The following is an 18,084-nucleotide window of genomic DNA, read 5'->3' as shown; positions in this document are numbered from 1 at the left end:
TATTTCGGATTTTGATTTTGGCCAACTGAAAGACGGCAATGAGTCGGAGCATTTATAACCAAATAAATATAGGATTCAACATAACCAAAATAACTATATAGTGACATATAATGTTAATTCCTTACTGAAACCTGGAAAACTTAAAAGTTTTACAAATGATTTGGATAAGAAAAAAATGTTGATAGCGGGGCTTCAAGAAATGAGAAACACACTTGAACCATTTGAATCTCAAGGTTACAGAATATATATTGGAAAACCAAGCCAAAGAGTTATAAAACAATGACCTCAATTTGGAACAGGATTTATAGTGAATATAAAAATAATAGATTCCATTATAGATTTTCAAACAATATCACCAAGAATTGCAACTTTGACTTTTAAAAGTACAAACAAAATTTATACAATAATAAATGCTTTTACCCCTAACAAAAAAGAGAAAAGAAAAGAAAGAAAAAGAAAAAATCCAATACAAACTAAGGAAGAAGTGGATTCATTTTGGGATCTCTTTGAAGAAATAAATAAAAATAATATTAAAATTGTTTTGAGACTTTAATGCTGTTGTCTAATGGTCAGGAAATTTTTTTGTGATCCAATTTTTTAAACAGCCATATTGAAAGGAAGTCCGAACTCTATTACTTACATATTTCCACATTTCTGCAAAAGTCTGATCTTCTCCATATGCCTTATAGTTTTTCAATTCCTTGACTGCTTTTTCTACTTCTCGGAATACTGGAGGATCTATATTACTGATTTTGGTATTTATTGGAGTATTTGTAGGAATTTGTAGAAATTCCTTTGGTTCTGCACAATTCAAAAGTTTGCTGGATGCTTTTGCCATGATTTCAGCATTTTCACAATTATTATGTGCTAATTTACTATTTTTATCTTTTAGCATCACAGTAGGAGGATCATATTTTTGTAACTGTCTTCCAAAAATCTTAGAATAATTTATTATGTCCTTATGAAATTTTCTGTTTATTCTTCTAATATTTTGTATAAATTTCTTCCTAACATTTTTGAGGTTGACAGCATTTTCATCACTTTACTGGTGTGAAATTTTAACCATGCCTGGCATCTCTCTTCATTAAGTTCATCACTTTCTGATGTCCACGATGCATGTGCCTTTTTCGGATTTAACGGAACAATTTTCAGCTTGTTTAAGAATTGGTATTAATTCTCCCAAATCATCTGTCAATTTTATTGGTTGTGTAATTTTCTTATAATTTTAATTATTTATTGACTGATGTGGGTCATAATTTCTCTTTACTTTATTTTCTTCTTCTGTAGTGGTGTGAATTTGAGTTTAATTTTGACAATGTAATGATCAGAACCAGTATCAATTCCTACAAATAATAGACTACTAAATGATCTCAAGAACAAAACAGATAAAATTAAGATTCTCAATGACTCGCATGTGAGACTACAAACCAAAATTACTAAAAGGGCAAAAGGTAGAATGTTCTCAACTGAAGAAAGGATGTCTGCATCTGAGAGGGTGAAGAAATATTGGAATCATAGAAAAACTAGATTTTCTTTGTACAATTGACTGAACTGGTTCTATGTTGGCCTTAAAATCTTACTATACAATTGAGTATTAGCCTAACTATGTTTAAATACTGGTAAACTGTATATTAGCAAAAACAAATCATGCATTTGCTGCTGTCAATCATCATCTCCTGTCACTTACTGCAAGGCTGTAGTTTGAGAAAGATCTCTCAGAACCTCCATTTGAGCATGGAAACCACACTCTTTAATGCAGCTGTTGCATAATCTTGATGTGCAAGCTCTAAAGAAGGAAGTATCTCTGGAATATTCACTTTTACAGTCTTCTTGACAAAGATGGTCCTCGATGGTAGCCATGTAAGTTAATCCACTTTTTTAAGAAATGGAGCATTTTTAAAAATGTGAGCAGCTCTGGTGGAGACATTTTTCACTGCAGGGTGGTAATCAAACAGTAACCCTACACCTTTTATAACCTTCTTTTTTGCTATTGGCTTTACGTCGCACTAACACAGATAGGTCTTATGGTGACGATGGGACAGGAAAGGGCTAGGACTGGGAAGGAAGCGGCCGTGGCCTTAAAGGCACAGCCCTAGCATTTGCCTGGTGTGAAAACGGGAAACCACGGAAAACCATCTTCAGGGCTACTGATAGTAGGGTTCGAACCCACTATCTCCTGAATACTGGATACTGGCCACACTTAAGCGACTGCAGCTATTGAGCTCGGTATAACTTTCTTAGCTGGATCCATGGCCCTGAGTATTTGAAGTGCCCCTTCAGGTTCTATAGTTTTATTAGCTGGATCTATGGTCCTGAGTTTCTGAAATTTCACAAGAGCTGATTGGGTACCACTTATGAGTTTTGACTTGACACTCACTTGCATCTTCTGTGAGAGCTGCCCTAAGTGCTGGAGGATCATTTGATTAAATACTACCTTACCCAAGAGTTTAAACTTTACCTCGAGGTCATCCAACTTCCCAGCAAACAGATGAACCGTAGGATATGTTGATACCTCCAAGGAAGTAGTACCATAGCTGCATAAAATAGGGGCCAACAGAGACAAATATGGCTTGCATTTTTATAATTTCAACAGACAAGTTCGTTGCTTGTTGCAGAAATCTTAACAACAGAATTTGTATCATCAAGGGCAGCGTGCACCAACCAAGATTAAGTTCTACTTCCACACTAAAGTACTCTTGAAGTCAGCATTCAGCGACTCCCATACGAGGGTACATTACTTCCTAAGTATTTTAGTCCTTTCAGATACTCCCAGACTAAATGACTACAAGAATAAAATGTTGAAGAGCACCATCTTGCAGTATATTACTAAAGTAAATAAAGCATAAATATAGGTTAGAATTTACTCTCACGTCGTGCATGGAATAAGTTAGGATTAGACTTGTTGACTAATTAGATTTTTTAATTTTTTTTTTTTGCTTTACGTCGCACCGACACAGATAGCTCTTATGGCGAAGATGGAATAGGAAAGGCCTAGGAATTAGAAGGAAGCGGCCGTGGTCTTAATCAAGGTACAGACCTGGTATTTGCCTGGTGTGAAAATGGGAAACCACGGGCTGCCGACAGTGGGGCTCGAACCCACTATCTCCCGATTACTGGATACTGGCTGCACTTAAGCAACTGCAGCTATCGAGCTTGGTGACTAATTAGAATACCGTGTCGTATACCAGAGGAAGACGTTTCAAACATGTTTATGGTTTACTTAGATTATACTGACAATCTTGAAAAATAAAACAATGGGAATGTAGTTTTTGCTATTTGCTTTACGTTGCACTAAATACAGTGAACACAGTGAGTGAAAGGTGAGATCTGTATAGGTATAGAGAGAGAGTTTAAGGAACGTTTTGGTCTTAGGAAGGAATCCTTTGCTTTTGTTCTAAATCCACTTGCAGATCACTTACAACAAAATTCAAACAGAAATTCAGCAGTATCTCCCAAATTACAGTTGTTGTGAGCCCTGCAAGTGTTTCGTACTGGAATATTTCAGTTAGTTGCCGGTGCTCTTATTAACATTCACCGCATGACTGCTGCCCGTATCGCATGGTTAGAGCACTAGTGAGGTTAAGAGGGAGGTACAGAAATATGTCTGCAAATGACGATGAATGTTTAGAAAATAAAAGGAAATTCTTCATGCTGGCAGGTTTCCCACACATCGCAACTGACTGCATGCATATTTCCATTTTGTGCCCTCCCAGTGACAACAGTGAACTTTTCAGAAATCGGAAGGGGTATTTTTCTACTAAAACACAAGTTATTTGCAATGCAAGTATAAAGATCATGCATATTGTTTGATGATGGCCTGTTTCTATGCATAATGTACAAATTTGGGACAACAAACTTTGAGCATGGTATATATAATGGAATGTTAGTGGGAGATAAAGGTTATGTCTGTACAAAATTCCTCATGGCACCACTACCAGAATCAAATACACCTGCTGAACACTGGTACAACACTGCTCATGCAAAAACCCGCAATGCTGTGGAACGCACTTTTGATGTGAAAAAAAATTACAAATTATTGAAAAGGAAATGAGCTTCATGCCTACAGCATGAAGCAACGCAATGCAGCAACGATTTTGCTTTGGATGTAGGCGATCTGTATGAAGAAAAATAACAAAGAAAAGATTCAATTTGTGAATTACGATGAAACTATAGCAGGAAATTCCATTCAGCGAGCTATCATAAATGATTACTTTTCATGAGCATGAAAACCAGTTAGTGTATTTTTCCATGTTCCCTTGTAAAACTAATGTTGTAAATAAAGACAGTAGTATGAGAAATCTTTATTCTAAATTACACTTTAAAAATATGATCTAAATTAAAGGACAAAAATATTTAACCTGTAAATAAACATATTTTATAAAAATGGTTATAGGGTGAAAATTGATACACACTGTTCAAAAGTTCAATCTGCCATTTCAGATACAATTTCACACACTTCACTCGCATGATCTAAGTCACAAAGTTGACAGTTTTCTGCGGGCATTACAACATATTTTGTTCTTTAATATTTCTAACACATTCGTTTTCAAACTCTTATATTTCTCTCTCTCTCTTTTCATAATCAACATCTTCTCTTCGTGCTCTCTGCGAAGGAAGTCCAGATGCATCTGATGTAGCTCTTAATGCCACTTATCTATCCGACTGTTTTGTCTGCTAAGGTTTCTTCTAATTTTCTCAGTATTTCCAAGATCTGTAATACAACAAAATATATGTGTATTAATAGTATAGCAATAAGAAATTCAGCAAATAGACTTGGAAGTTTACAAATAATTTCAACAATATTTTCTTACCAAATAAGAGTTAATTTTGCACTTGCCAACTTTTGGACTTCCAGCAGTATCAGCAATAGAGATTTCAGCATGACGATCCACCGGAATGTCAAGACTTGGGCCTACTTCATTAACATTAACCACATCACCAGCGTAAGTGTCATCAGCTCCATACATATCTCTATTATTGTTGCCTTCGATGTGATTAGCTGCTATCGTACTGTGCCGTTTCCATATGACGTGAAGATGACAACACGAGTGCCGATGCAGGAACTGAAGCCCAATGAGATTCATGAACATGGCGCCGGAGCAGTCTGAACATACGTCTGTCTATGCATATCCCGAGTATACAATGTTGAAAGTGAAGAAATGGACTTTACTCACATTTTAAGAGTGTATAATTTTAGTCATGTAAGATTCATTTTAAGTATTATATAGTCTGTAACATGTATTTTATGAGACAAAACCAAAGGGAAATGCAAATGAATAAGTATTACGTAGGATAAGGTATCGACAGTTTATAAGTACAGTGGTGGGGACATCTATGCATCGATTATCAAAGGTGTATTCCTTGAAATGAAATTTTATGTGTAAGTTAGAATATTCGGTTGCATGTCTCTGTTATAATGAAAAATCATAAAGCAGATTATTATTGTGAGTCTTGAGAAGATTGTAAGGGAATTGAGAATGTCGAGAAGGTATCGCGAACATACTGAGAAGGAACTGAGAGGCTATTAAGACGTTCTTGAGAGGCAATTGAGATATATGAAAGGTTTTGCATATCTGTACCACGACAGATCAATACGGAGGAGATATTGAAAACTATCTACTCCTAAAACAAAACTACCATATAAATGAAATAGCTTGTGACAACTCACTTCACAGGTAGTGCAGTCAAGGAGGCTCTAGCAGAACTTACATGTCATCCAAACAAATTCAGCAAGTGCTAAAAGGTTAAATTGTGTTAAAGAAATTGAAAAGTATGTCTGTATGAAAATGTGGGGAAGATATGGAAGCTAATGGGAATGGGAAGCATTTGCTGGACTTCTGTGCTAGTATGGGTTTAGCAGTTACAAATACCTTCTTCAAGCATAAGGCTATTCACCACTACACATGGGAGGCTAGGGGTACCAGATCCATAATAGACTATATCGTAACCGACTTCAAATTCAGGCAAACCGTTAGGAATGTACGAGTTTTCCGGGGATTTTTCCATGATACAGACCACTATCTGATCTGTAGTGAACTAAGTATCTCTAGGCCTAGGGAAGAAAAAGTGAAATCTGTCTGCAAACGAATAAGGGTAGAAAATCTCCAGGACGAGGAAATTAGACAGAAGTTCATGAAAAGTTTCAAACAGTAGACAGTAAGCAGGTTCAGGATATAGAAAGTGAATGGGTAGCATACAGGGATGCTGTAGTAGAAACAGCAAGGGAATGCCTAGGAACAACTGTGTGTAAAGATGGGAATGATGGAATGGTGGAATGATGAAGTGAGAGCAGCTTGTAAACGTAAAAAGAAGGCTTATCAGAAATGGCTCCAAACAAGGACCGAGGCAGACAGGGATTTGTGCGTAGATGAAAGAAACAGAGCGAAACAAATAGTTGTTGAATCCAAAAAGAAGTCGTGGGAAGATTTTGGTAATAACCTGGAAAGGCTAGGTCAAGCAGCAGGGAAACCTTTCTGGACAGTAATAAAGAATCTTAGGAAGGGAGGGAAAAAGGAAATGAACAGTGTTTTGAGTAATTCAGGTGAACTCGTAATAGATCCCAGGGAATCACTGGAGAGGTGGAGGAATATTTTGGACATCATCTCAATGTAAAAGGAAATCATTCTGGTGGTGTTGCGAACAGCCAAGCTCATGGGGAGGAGGAAAATGATGTTAGTGAAATTACGCTTGAGGAAGTGGAAAGGATGGTAAATAAACTCCACTGTCATAAAGCAGCAAGAATAGATGAAATTAGACCTGAAATGGTGAAGTATAGTGGGAAGGCAGGAATGAAATGGCTTCATAGGCCCGGTTGTATAAAACATTTGATCAGAGTTTAATGAGGAAAAATGGCTGCCAGTCAAGCTGAACTTCGATTTTCCGTTGTATAAAGGCTAATCTAAGATCATCTCATCTCGATCTAAGTTCAGATTTGACTGGCGAATATTCGTCGGTTAATCTCCTTGAACCTAGATCATTATCATTCATATTAAACACTGAACTAGCCCTGAAGACTTGAGAAGTGTTTCCTTGTATCGTATCTGCGTAAGAATACCGCACCTTAATAATATCGAGATGAGTTATAAATATCTTGAATGCTAGTAGTTAAATAATATTGCTAAAGATCGCTGGATTTTTTCAGAAGTGAGGTTATGTGAATATCATATAAACAATAGCCTACTGCCATACCAACACGTTGTTGTTACTTAGTTTTAAGATACTGCTTCAATAATGAATTATTTTAAATTATGTTTCAAGTTTACAAAACAAAGCAACTGTGTAATATACATATATATTTTCTTTAGCAGGGATGTCAGATTATTCTGCCTTTTCGTCTGATGAAGAAGAGTTGATTTTACGATGAGCTCCTCGCGTCTTTCGGTACAGATGGAATCCGATGATGGAAATGAGTGATCAAATGTACAAAATGAGATTTCGTTTCTCGAAAGATGTTGAACGACCGGAAATGAAGTTAAGGGACACACTACAAAAAACTACTCAAAGAAATTATCCCCTGTCACCCATGTGTATGTTTTATGTTACAAGAAGTTTTCAAATGGTTGTTAGAGATCTCTTTAAGTTGACAAGTCAACGGCTTTCTGTTTCAACATTGATGTCACCATATTGGTTCTTTTATTTTCTATTATAGGTTTGTACCTTGATAGTACAATATCCACCAGAACGTCCTTTTATTTCGGTGTGAAATTCGCAGAACGCTCCTTTGAATTTCCTTCCATGTTTACTTCGCGAGATTTCAATATTATCTTCTTCTCCTTCTTCGACAGTCAAGGCAGTTTCTTATTTCATTTGTTTACAGTCACGGCCAGGGCAATCCCGCCATTTATGTATTATCCAAAGGGCCGAGCTATTTCGTATTTCATTTGTTTTGCGGTGTTGCTACGTCCACTTTTTTGAACTCCGATTACATCTGAAGTACACATGTGTAAACCGAGATCAGTTTTATACAACGCAATGAAGTCGTAATCTCAGTTCATTTTCAGAACTAAGTTCTTAATTGATCTCCAGTCAGATGTCTTTATACAACCGGGCCATAGAGTAGTAAAATTAGCATGGAGTGTTGGGAAGATACCTTCAGATTGGACAAAAGCAGTAATTGCACCTATCTATAAGCAAGGGAACAGGAAAGATTGCAACAACTATCGAGGTATCTCAATGATTCGTATACCAGGCAAAGTTTTCACTGGCATCTTGGAAGGGAGGGTGCGATCAGTGGTTGAGAGGAAGTTGGATGAAAACCAGTGTGATTTCAGACCACAGAGAGGCTGTCAGAATCAGATTTTCAGCATGCGTCAGGTAAATGAAAAATGCTATGAGAGGAATAGGCAGTTGTGTTTACGTTTCGTAGATCTAGAGAAAGCATGACAGGGTATCGAGGGAAAAGATGTTCACTATACTGGGGGACTATGGAATTAAAGGTAGATTATTAAAATCAATCAAAAGCATTTATGTTGACAATTGGGCTTCAGTGAGAATTGATGGTAGAATGAGTTCTTGGTTCAGGGTATTTACAGGAGTTAGACAAGGCTGTAATCTTTCACCTTTGTTGTTCGTAGTTTACATGGATCATCTGCTGAAGGGTACAAAATGGCAGGGAGGGATTCAGTTAAGTGGAAATGTAGTAAGCAGTCTGGCCTATGCTGACGACTTGGTCTTAATGGCAGATTGTGCCGAAAGCCTGCAGTCTAATATCTTGGAACTTGAAAATAGGTGCAATGAGTATGGTATGAAAATTAGCCTCTCGAAGACTAAATTGATGTCAGTAGGTAAGAAATTCAACAGAATTGAATGTCAAATTGGTGATACAAGGCTAGAACAGGTCGATCATTTTAAGTATTTAGGTTGTGTGTTCTCCCAGGATGGTAATATAGTAAGTGAGATTGAATCAAGGTGTCGTAAAGCTAATGCAATAAGCTCGCAGTTGCGATCAACAGTATTCTGTAAGAAGAGTGTCAGCTCCCAGACGAAACTATCTTTACATCGGTCTGTTTTCAGACCAACTTTGCTTTACGGGAGCGAAAGCTGGGTGGACTCAGGATATCTTATTCATAAGTTAGAAGTAAGACATGAAAGTAGCAAGAATGATTGCTGGTACAAACAGGTGGGAACAATTGCAGGAGGGTACTCAGAATGAGGAGATAAAGGCTAATTTAGGAATGAACTTGATGGATGAAGCTGTACGCATAAACCGGCTTCAATGGTGGGGTCATGTGAGGCGAATGGATGAGGATAGGTTACCTAGGAGAATAAAGGACTCTGTTATGGAGGGTAAGAGAAGTAGAGGTAGACCAAGACGACGATTGTTAGACACGGTTTCTAAAGATTTAAATATAAGAGGTATAGAACTGAATGAGGCCACAACACTAGTTGCAAATCAAGGATTGTGGCGACGTTTAGTAAATTCACAGAGACTTGCAGACTGAACGCTGAAAGGCATAACAGTCTATAATGATAATGTATGTATGTATGTTCCAATTTGATTGTGATTAGTGACGGGCAGAACTAAATATAATGCAGTTAAAATTGAAATAATTGATAAAGATATTCAACCTATTCAATACAAAAGAATAAGAAATGTAGTGAATTACATTCCCATTTAATAATTGGTAAAAATGGTACCGGTTTCGACCCTAGTCCAGGTCATCATCAGCCGATTAAGACGAAAAACAATGCATAGGATCCATAGAAGAGGCGATATAAAAATGAAATGGCAGTAGACACTGTAAAACTTAGAAGTAAAATGCAAATCACTCAAAAGAAAACAGTGTGCAATTCTCTGAGTGGTAGCATACAGTAGCACACGCAGCACTAGGCAAAGTCCCACAATGTTTACGAATAGCGGAGAACGGTCAAATGAGCAGCTTTTAAATACTGTCAGGCATAAAGTCACATCACAATCGAACACATATGAAGATCCACAATCGTGCAGGAGTTGAAGATGAGTAGATCCATTGAAGCAATTTGCCAGCTCCCGGTGATCAGCGCGACGCATTCAATATCAGGCACTGTGGTTTCAAATGCCCAAAGTAAAATGGAGAATAGCTTGACGATCCAGTAATTTTCCTCGGTTGCGGGAAAGTAAGTACAGTATATAGATAAATATAATACAATTCAATATAATTGAATAAGTAATTGTGCTCCTATAGAATTCTTAGAACAGCTGAGGTGAAAAAACAATTGTGAAGAGAAAAAATATAGTAAAAAGCGCAATACCGGAAACAAATGAAAACGTATATGCACAGTGCGCAATTTTTTTAAACGTAAAAAATTTAGGTCTTGATTGAAGTAGTTGAAATTGGCGCAAGGCAGGAGTTGAGTATGAATGAGAAGAACCGGAGAGAGAAAAAGAAAAGAAAAAAATCCACTTTCATTTCGGTTCTTCGCATTCATACTCAACTCCTGCCTTGCGCCAAATTTTGACTACTTCAATCAAGACCTAAATTTTTTACGTTTTAAAAAATTGCGCACTGTGCATATACGTTTTCATTTGTTTCCGGTATTGCGTTTTTTACTATATTTTTTTTCTCTTCACAATTGTTTTTTCACCTCAACTGTTCTAAGAATTCTATAGGAGCACAATTATTTATTCAATTATATTGAATTGTATTATATTTATCTATATACTTACTTTCCCGCGACCGAGGTAAATTACTGGATCGTCAAGCTATTCTCCATTTTACTTTGGGCATTTGAAACCACAGTGCCTGATATTGAATGTGTCGCGCTGATCACCGGGAGCTGGCAAGTTGCTTCAATGGATCTACTCATCTTCAACTCCTGCACGATTATAGATCTTCGTATGTGTTCGATTGTGATGTGACTTTATGCCTGACAGTATTAAAAAACAACTCATTTAACCGTTCTCCGCTATTCGTAAACATTGTGGGACTTTGCCTAGTGCTACGTGTGCTACTGTATGCTACCACTCAGAGAATTGCGCAGTTTTCTTTTGAGTGATTAGCATTTTACTAAGTTTTACAGTGTCTACCCCCATTTCATTTTTATATCGCCTCTTCTACTGATCCTATGCATTGTTTTTCGTCTTAATCGGCTGATGATGACCTGGACTAGGGTCGAAACAGGTACCATTTCTACCAATTATTAAATGGGAATGTAATTCACTACATTTCTTATTCTTTTGTATTGAATAGGTTGAATCTCTTTATCAATTATTTCAATTTTAACTGTAATATTCTTCAATACGGAACAATGACATTTTTAACTTTAAATATAATGCATTCGAGAACTTGAGAATTAATACTTTCGAAACCGTATTCTCAAGTTCAACATAACCTTTAAAAGTCGATGTAGGCCTAATTTACGCGGTACGAGATTTCCATAAACTGACTAGGAACAGTATACCGGTGACAATATTACAATGGAAGATTTAAAAAAAAGATTTTGCCATCATGTTCGATGCTTCTGTATCTAATGTAGAGAATGAAAAACTACTTGTGGTGTCGATTGTTGATTGGCTTGGCATTACGGGTATTAGATTTTTCGAAGAGTTTGTCTGATCAAAGCTGCTGAACTGAAATAAGTTTTCAAAGGAATATGACGAAGATTTTAGAGGAAACTGACGAAGTTTCCCCAGTAAAACTGAATGTAAAGTTTCAAGATTTTTAAATCGCGTACCGGTAATAAACGTCTGAAGCCAGCCCCGTGGTCTAACTTGCCTCCCTCCCACCCGGAGGGCCCGGGTTCGATTACTGGCCAGGTCAGGCATTTTGACCTGGATATGAGGGCTGCTTCCAGGTTCAGTCATTCTACGATTATGGTATCTTTAATTGAGGAGCTATTTAATGGTGATATGGCGACCCTGCCGGTCTAGAGAGCCGGGAATAACGGCCGAGAAGATTCGTCACACTGACCATGCGTCACCTCGTAATCTGCAGGCCTTCAGACTGAGGGTGGTCGCTTGGTAGGTGGGAGGCCCATTGGGGCTGTAGTTTGGTTTGGTTTAGGGGCATTTGTAAGATTATAAGTATACATATTTCATTTCTGTGATGTTTGGTCAGATTGTTGATGGTTTATTCGTTCCCGGATTTTCCATTTTCCGGTATTGTACGTTTTTTTTTTTTTTCGTGGTCCCTCCAAAAATGGAGAATCGAGGTTCCAGTGTACAGATGTTAGGCTACACCTAACAACACATCGCGATCACGGGACTTGCCGATATGTGAGTTATCGCAGGTTAACAATTTTGTACCTGAAGCAAAGGACGAAGAATTTTATTACTGAAATGTTTATCATTATGCCTCTAAAAAGCTATCTTATGCTATATTAATATCGTTAATTGAATACGATCAAATTGTATCAGAAATAAAATATGGTATGAGAGGTAGGAATAAAAACAACAAATTCTCTCGAACTTACCCACAAGATGTAGCAACAACCTTAGCAGGTACAGATTCGCCTTTGCTGTTTTGACAGGTTTTCCCAGCATGCCTACCATCCTTTCGGATATTGCAGGGTACAGATGAAAATTAACTACTCCCTTTTTCCTCGTCCCACCAGACACATTTCCATTGCTATCAGTTTCACTCGAAGACATTATGACGGTTCACTTTTTAATCGCAAAACTGCATGAGTTAACGTGTACATACAACACAACTCTCCACACAGTAACAAACAGAATGGCACCGCTTTCTGCTGTGCAGTGCTGGTAAACTCTAGCAGTGATCAGCGTAATTCATGTTCAATGGGGACATCTACAGCAGATGTCTCCGTTTAACATCACACAGAGATTTCACAAACTTGACACAGCTGTGGTGTGGACTGCATAAGTCTCCTATCTATACAAAATGGTGGCCCTACTTATCATCTGTAGTATCACACCAAAAAAAAAAAAAATTAGTAAAATCTGCAGAAATCCCCTTTCAACATCAAGCTATTCATATAAAGCCATTACTTTTTTTTGGTTCTAAGACGGGGATTTTTACGATTGTGTGTTTATAAAATGTCCTTATGAAAACATCAGCTGTTTTATTTGCGCAGTATAACATTTAAAAAAGTTGTAAGCCTGTAATTTCCCACGCATACTGGCTTGAGCAACATGCGCGCTTTCCTGCTGAGCTCTAAGTCACGAATAAACTGAAATTTCTGGAGTTATCATGACTCCCCCCCCCCCCCCCCCGCAATCTGCTTTGTGATTAGTGACAGGCAGAATTGAATATATAACGCATTGGAGAACTTTTGAGAATCGATACTTACATTCGGTACCATATTCTCGAGTTCAACATGACCTTTAAAAGTCTATTATAGGCCTAATTTCTGCAGTAAAGATATCCAGAAACTTACTATAAGCAGTAGACTGGTGATCAAATTACAATAGAGGACAAAAAAGAAGAGATTTTGCCATCATGTTCAGTGCTTTTGTATCTGGTGTGCTTTATTTTATTAGATTAGAGAATGCTCTAACTACTTGCAATCAACTGTTATTCGGTTTGGCGTTATGTTTTCGATGAGCTAGGCTGATCAAAGTTGCTGACATGAAATAAGTTTTCATGGGAAACGGACAAAGATTTTTAACTCTTGTAATTAACGCTAGAAGTCGGCCGTGTGATCTAGCTTGCCTGTCTCTCACCCGGAAGCCCCGGTTATTGAGGAGCTATCTGATGGTGAGATGGCAACCATGGTCTTGAGAGCCAAGAATAACAGCCGAGAGGTTTTGTCACACTGACCATGCGTCACTTTATAATCGACAGACCTTTGGGCTGAGCAGCGGTAGTTTGGTAGGCCCAGGACCACTAGGGCTGAAGTTTGGTTTGTTTTAGCAGTGTTTGCAATATTAAAATTATATATACAGTAGAAGTTCGTTATAGCGAGTATGGCATATATGTAGAACCCCGTTATAACGATAACTTGTGTCCGTCCCTTCAAAATTCCTATATTAAACCGTGTATTATCCTTCGGTTACAGCGAGAACCCTATCACTGACACATCCGTTATTACGAGCGATTATGCGCGCTCGATTCTTCCGTTGCCGATATTTATGCACCCAGTCATTATACTGCATGCGATCGAACATCTTCGGCACCATATCGTTTTCTCGCTATGCCCAACAGCGAGCTCTCTCGTCGACATTCGAAGGCAATGTCGGAGTCGATTAGTAATACCCATCAACTGCTCTTCCGCGAGGAAAATGAAAAAGTAGAACATGTTTTCGTAATAAATGCGTAAATAACGTGTCCGATAACTGTTGTTAACTCGTTAAAGATAAACGCTGAATAAACGATCGCTTAATTTTAATGCTAAATACCGCAATTAAATAAGAATGAGATAGGCCTACATCTCAAGACATGGCAGAGTGCGTCAATTACGAGGTTAGTTTATATTTTCTCACGTCAATAAATTACGGAAAGGCTATTATCATGTAATTTATAGCGAGAAGGTTGTAATTTCTCTACTTCCGCTTGAAGTATGTTTTCATCATACATATAGTATAGAGAAGTTAGGATATGTGACGCTATTTGAATAACAAAACTGAAAAGTTTGCCACAAAATGCGATCAATCATCTTTGGTACAGTATAGTTTTCGCGCTATTTGCATTTGCGAGTTCTCTCGTCAACATTCAAAGGCAATATTTGAGTCAATTACTAATACCCGTCGACTGCTGTCCTCAAAAGAAAATTCGTAATAAATGCGTAAATAACGTGGCCGATAGCAGTTGTTACTAGTTAAAAATATAGGCTTAAGTAAACAATCTCTTAATTTTAATGGTATATCGTATACTGAAATTAAGTAAGAAAGTGATAACCTCAAGTTATGGCAGGGTACATAACTGATTTCAGAGGATAGTTTATATTTTCTCACGTCTAGTTAAATTTCGGAAAGCTATTCCCATGTCAATTTTTAGCTAGGAGGTTATTATTTCTCTATATGCGTTTCAAATAGGATTTCGTGGTACATGTACGGTTAGGTTAGGTGATGCCGTTTGAAGAAGAAAACTGAAATGTTTGCCACAGAAGCCTCTGGAGTGATACCGTATTTCTCTGAATCCAAGACGACGTTTTTTCGCTCAGAATCTCATGTGAAAAATCAAGGGTTATTTCGCATTCGCGGCGTGATAGTAATGAACACCACTGGCAACTACCGCAATAACAACGCTGTTTCTTTTCACCCCCGCACCCGCAGAACTCAAAAATAAACGATCGCCTCTTTATCATAGGCCCACATCGCTAGCCGCGGCGACCGGTCGTACAGTGCCTATGTGTAACGTCACTGGATCTCGGGAAACAGTGAAGAGAGAATGACATTCTATTATCCTCTACAAAAACGTTTCTCAAATCCGCAGAATGGCAGCAAATTTGCGAGCCTTCGAATTCTTAGAAAGGCCACGGCTACTCAGTAGCAGAGTTATAACGCGCCTGCTGTACCACTGACACTTAGTAAAATCAAGTTTTATAGACAGCAGGAATATTTTCGTGATGGATCGCCGTATTGTAAAAATACGTGGAACAGGTATTGCTGGCAAATTTTCAACGGGTTCTCGTCGATGTTATGATGGCAATTTTAAGTTAATGGCTATTAAACACTCGGAAATGTATAATAATTGTGCACCCGCAAGAAAATACAGCATAGGCCTAACTAAAGCCAATATTCGGCATTAACGTGAAGACAAAGATAGCTTGAAACGGCATACTGCACAAAAAAATGCATTCAGTCGCTCGCAACAAGGACGCTTTAAAGAAGTCGAAGATAAAATTGTGAGGTTCGTGCACAAAAAAGTATGGGCGGAATTGCCATACCGCGGCGCAATAAACTCGTTCGTTGAATTTCAAAGTCCACGATTAAGACCTATACATCGCTAGCCACTGAAGTTGGCCGAATCTGGTAAGCAAGACGTGTGTGTAGCAGCAGCCAGTTATATCTGACTGAGTGAAAGCAACAGTTTTATAGTAAGCAAGAATATTTTACTGATGGATCGTTGTATTGCACAGGCGCATGGAATGTGTATTGCCGGCAAATTTTCAACGAGTTCCCTTCGATATTATGATGCCAATTTTAAGTTAATGGTTATTAAACCCGCTGAAATAAAGCATAATTGTACAGCCGCAAAAAATACGGCATAACTAAAGCCAATGTTCGGCGTCTACAGTCTAAAAATGCGTACTGTATAAGAAAGACATTCATATGATTTTACAAAGCACTTTTTAAGCCTGATTAAAATTTTTTGAAGGAAAAAGTGGGGGTCGTCTTGGCTTCGGAGAAATACCGTAATATATATTTTTCAGAATGAAATTAAACGCACACTTTCACGTAGTATCGGATTTCGGAAAACAACAAACAAGTAAACCGCAGTGTGGATATTATCTGCAAAAACCCAAATTTTGAACAAACTAATTGCCATTTCATACTGAATTTAACGAGTATGGGGGTTTTCCCGACTTTTACAAGAAATCAGATATAACGACAATCCGCTATAGCGAGTAAATTTTTCGCCGTTATGAATTCTCACTATAACGGACTTCTACTGTATTTAATTACTGTGATGTTTAGCCAAATTGTTTATGGTTTTAATTCGTTTCCAGATTTTCCAGTTTCCCGTATAGTACATTTTATGTCCCCCTAAAACAGAGAATCGAGGTTCTATTGTATAACAAATAATCAGCAGGAGGAAGGTAATAAAACAGACTCTGAACTAGATCACACACTAATCCCCAGATATTCTCATATCCTAGTGGCATGACAAAATGCAATGATGCAAGTAAAGTTTAGTTGTTTAGGGAAATGATACAGCCCTGCTACCAAAAACAAAACAATACAAAAATAATTCACTATGATTGGTATTTCAAACCTTTGCAATATTGTTAAACCTTTGATTTCAAGTTTTCATTAATTCTTTGTTTATACCAGATAAGTCCTCCTACAAAAACATACTATCAAATTTTGCTATATGTACAGTATATATCAAATATTCTGATTATTAACAAAAAATTTCTAAGTTCGGTTAACAATTTCTCAACAATTCGTCAATTATCCTGATCACCAGGATACACCAAGTAAAATGGGTTTCTGATTGTATCGTGTATGACTGCCTCGTAAGACCTGTTCAGAAATGTACTTTAAAAAATGAAAACATTAAACAAAAACTTCCGAGACATACGTGGAAAAGTTTCAACTGTATCCAAACAGGAGAAGGAGTGTGTGCGTACAACCTACACAATTGGGTAAGCAGTCAAGCCAAACCTGTGATTGTGGAGCACCGTACCATATCATCCAGCCCAACATTGAGGGGTGCAATTTGTGAGCCTACAAAGGTGATCCGAGAGACTTTTTCAGTGTTACACCTTCGAGCCTTGAGTGGATAACTAGAATGGACGTTAGGCTCTAACACTTTTGTGTCATTCCAGTAACATGCATTTTATTATTTGTATGTTTTATCCATTATTTTTATTATTTGCATTTATAGTAGTTTGTATGTATAGTTATTTTTCTTCCTTTTGATATGCAAATAAATGAATAAATAAATAAATAAATAAATAAATAAATAAATAAATAAATAAATAAATAAATAAATAAATAAATAAATAAATAAATAAATAAATAAATAAATAAATAAATAAATAAATACTATACAAAGACATAAACTATGCTAAGCAAGTTTCCTGAACTCAATAATGGAATTCCTTCTGCAAGTAAAAATTTCAGTTAAACTGTTAAGTTTCATTGGGAAAAATAAACACACCATGGTCACTTACCGAGGTCAGCATAGCGTGTCTTACAGAAGGCACGACGCCCTCCAAAACACAGATCATAACGAGGTAGATTAGGATCATCATTTCCATGTTCAACGGCCTCGTATGCATCCACTTTGTAAGCAAACGTCACAAACCCATAGTTGTCGCTAGAGGAAAAATAACATATTAGAAAATAAGAATATATTTACATTACTAATTCATATACAGTATATTATTATCCCCCGTTACACTTTTCAAGGGACCCAAAGAATACTGGTGTAAACAGCAGGAAATGTAAATCATAGGAAACAACTTATATACATAAAAAAAGCTCTGGAAAACAAAGGAAATGTTACACAAAAGTATATTATTAATTTATAGAGTATT

At 37.2% G+C, this 18,084-nt stretch overlaps 1 protein-coding gene across 1 annotated transcript in view; it reads right to left on the bottom strand.

Moving 5' to 3' along the window:
- Window positions 1–18,084, bottom strand: part of srl (spargel) — a 280,903-nt gene that overhangs the window by 4,068 nt on the left and 258,751 nt on the right. The window contains exon 13 of the mRNA XM_067151403.2: window positions 17,719–17,864. Coding sequence (XP_067007504.2) covers window positions 17,719–17,864 — 146 coding nt within the window. The remainder of the gene's footprint in view (window positions 1–17,718; window positions 17,865–18,084) is intronic.

Source organism: Anabrus simplex, chromosome 7 (genome assembly GCF_040414725.1).
Source record: "Anabrus simplex isolate iqAnaSimp1 chromosome 7, ASM4041472v1, whole genome shotgun sequence".
NCBI classification, from domain to species: domain Eukaryota; kingdom Metazoa; phylum Arthropoda; class Insecta; order Orthoptera; family Tettigoniidae; genus Anabrus; species Anabrus simplex.
This window is presented reverse-complemented; position numbering and strand designations above follow the sequence as displayed.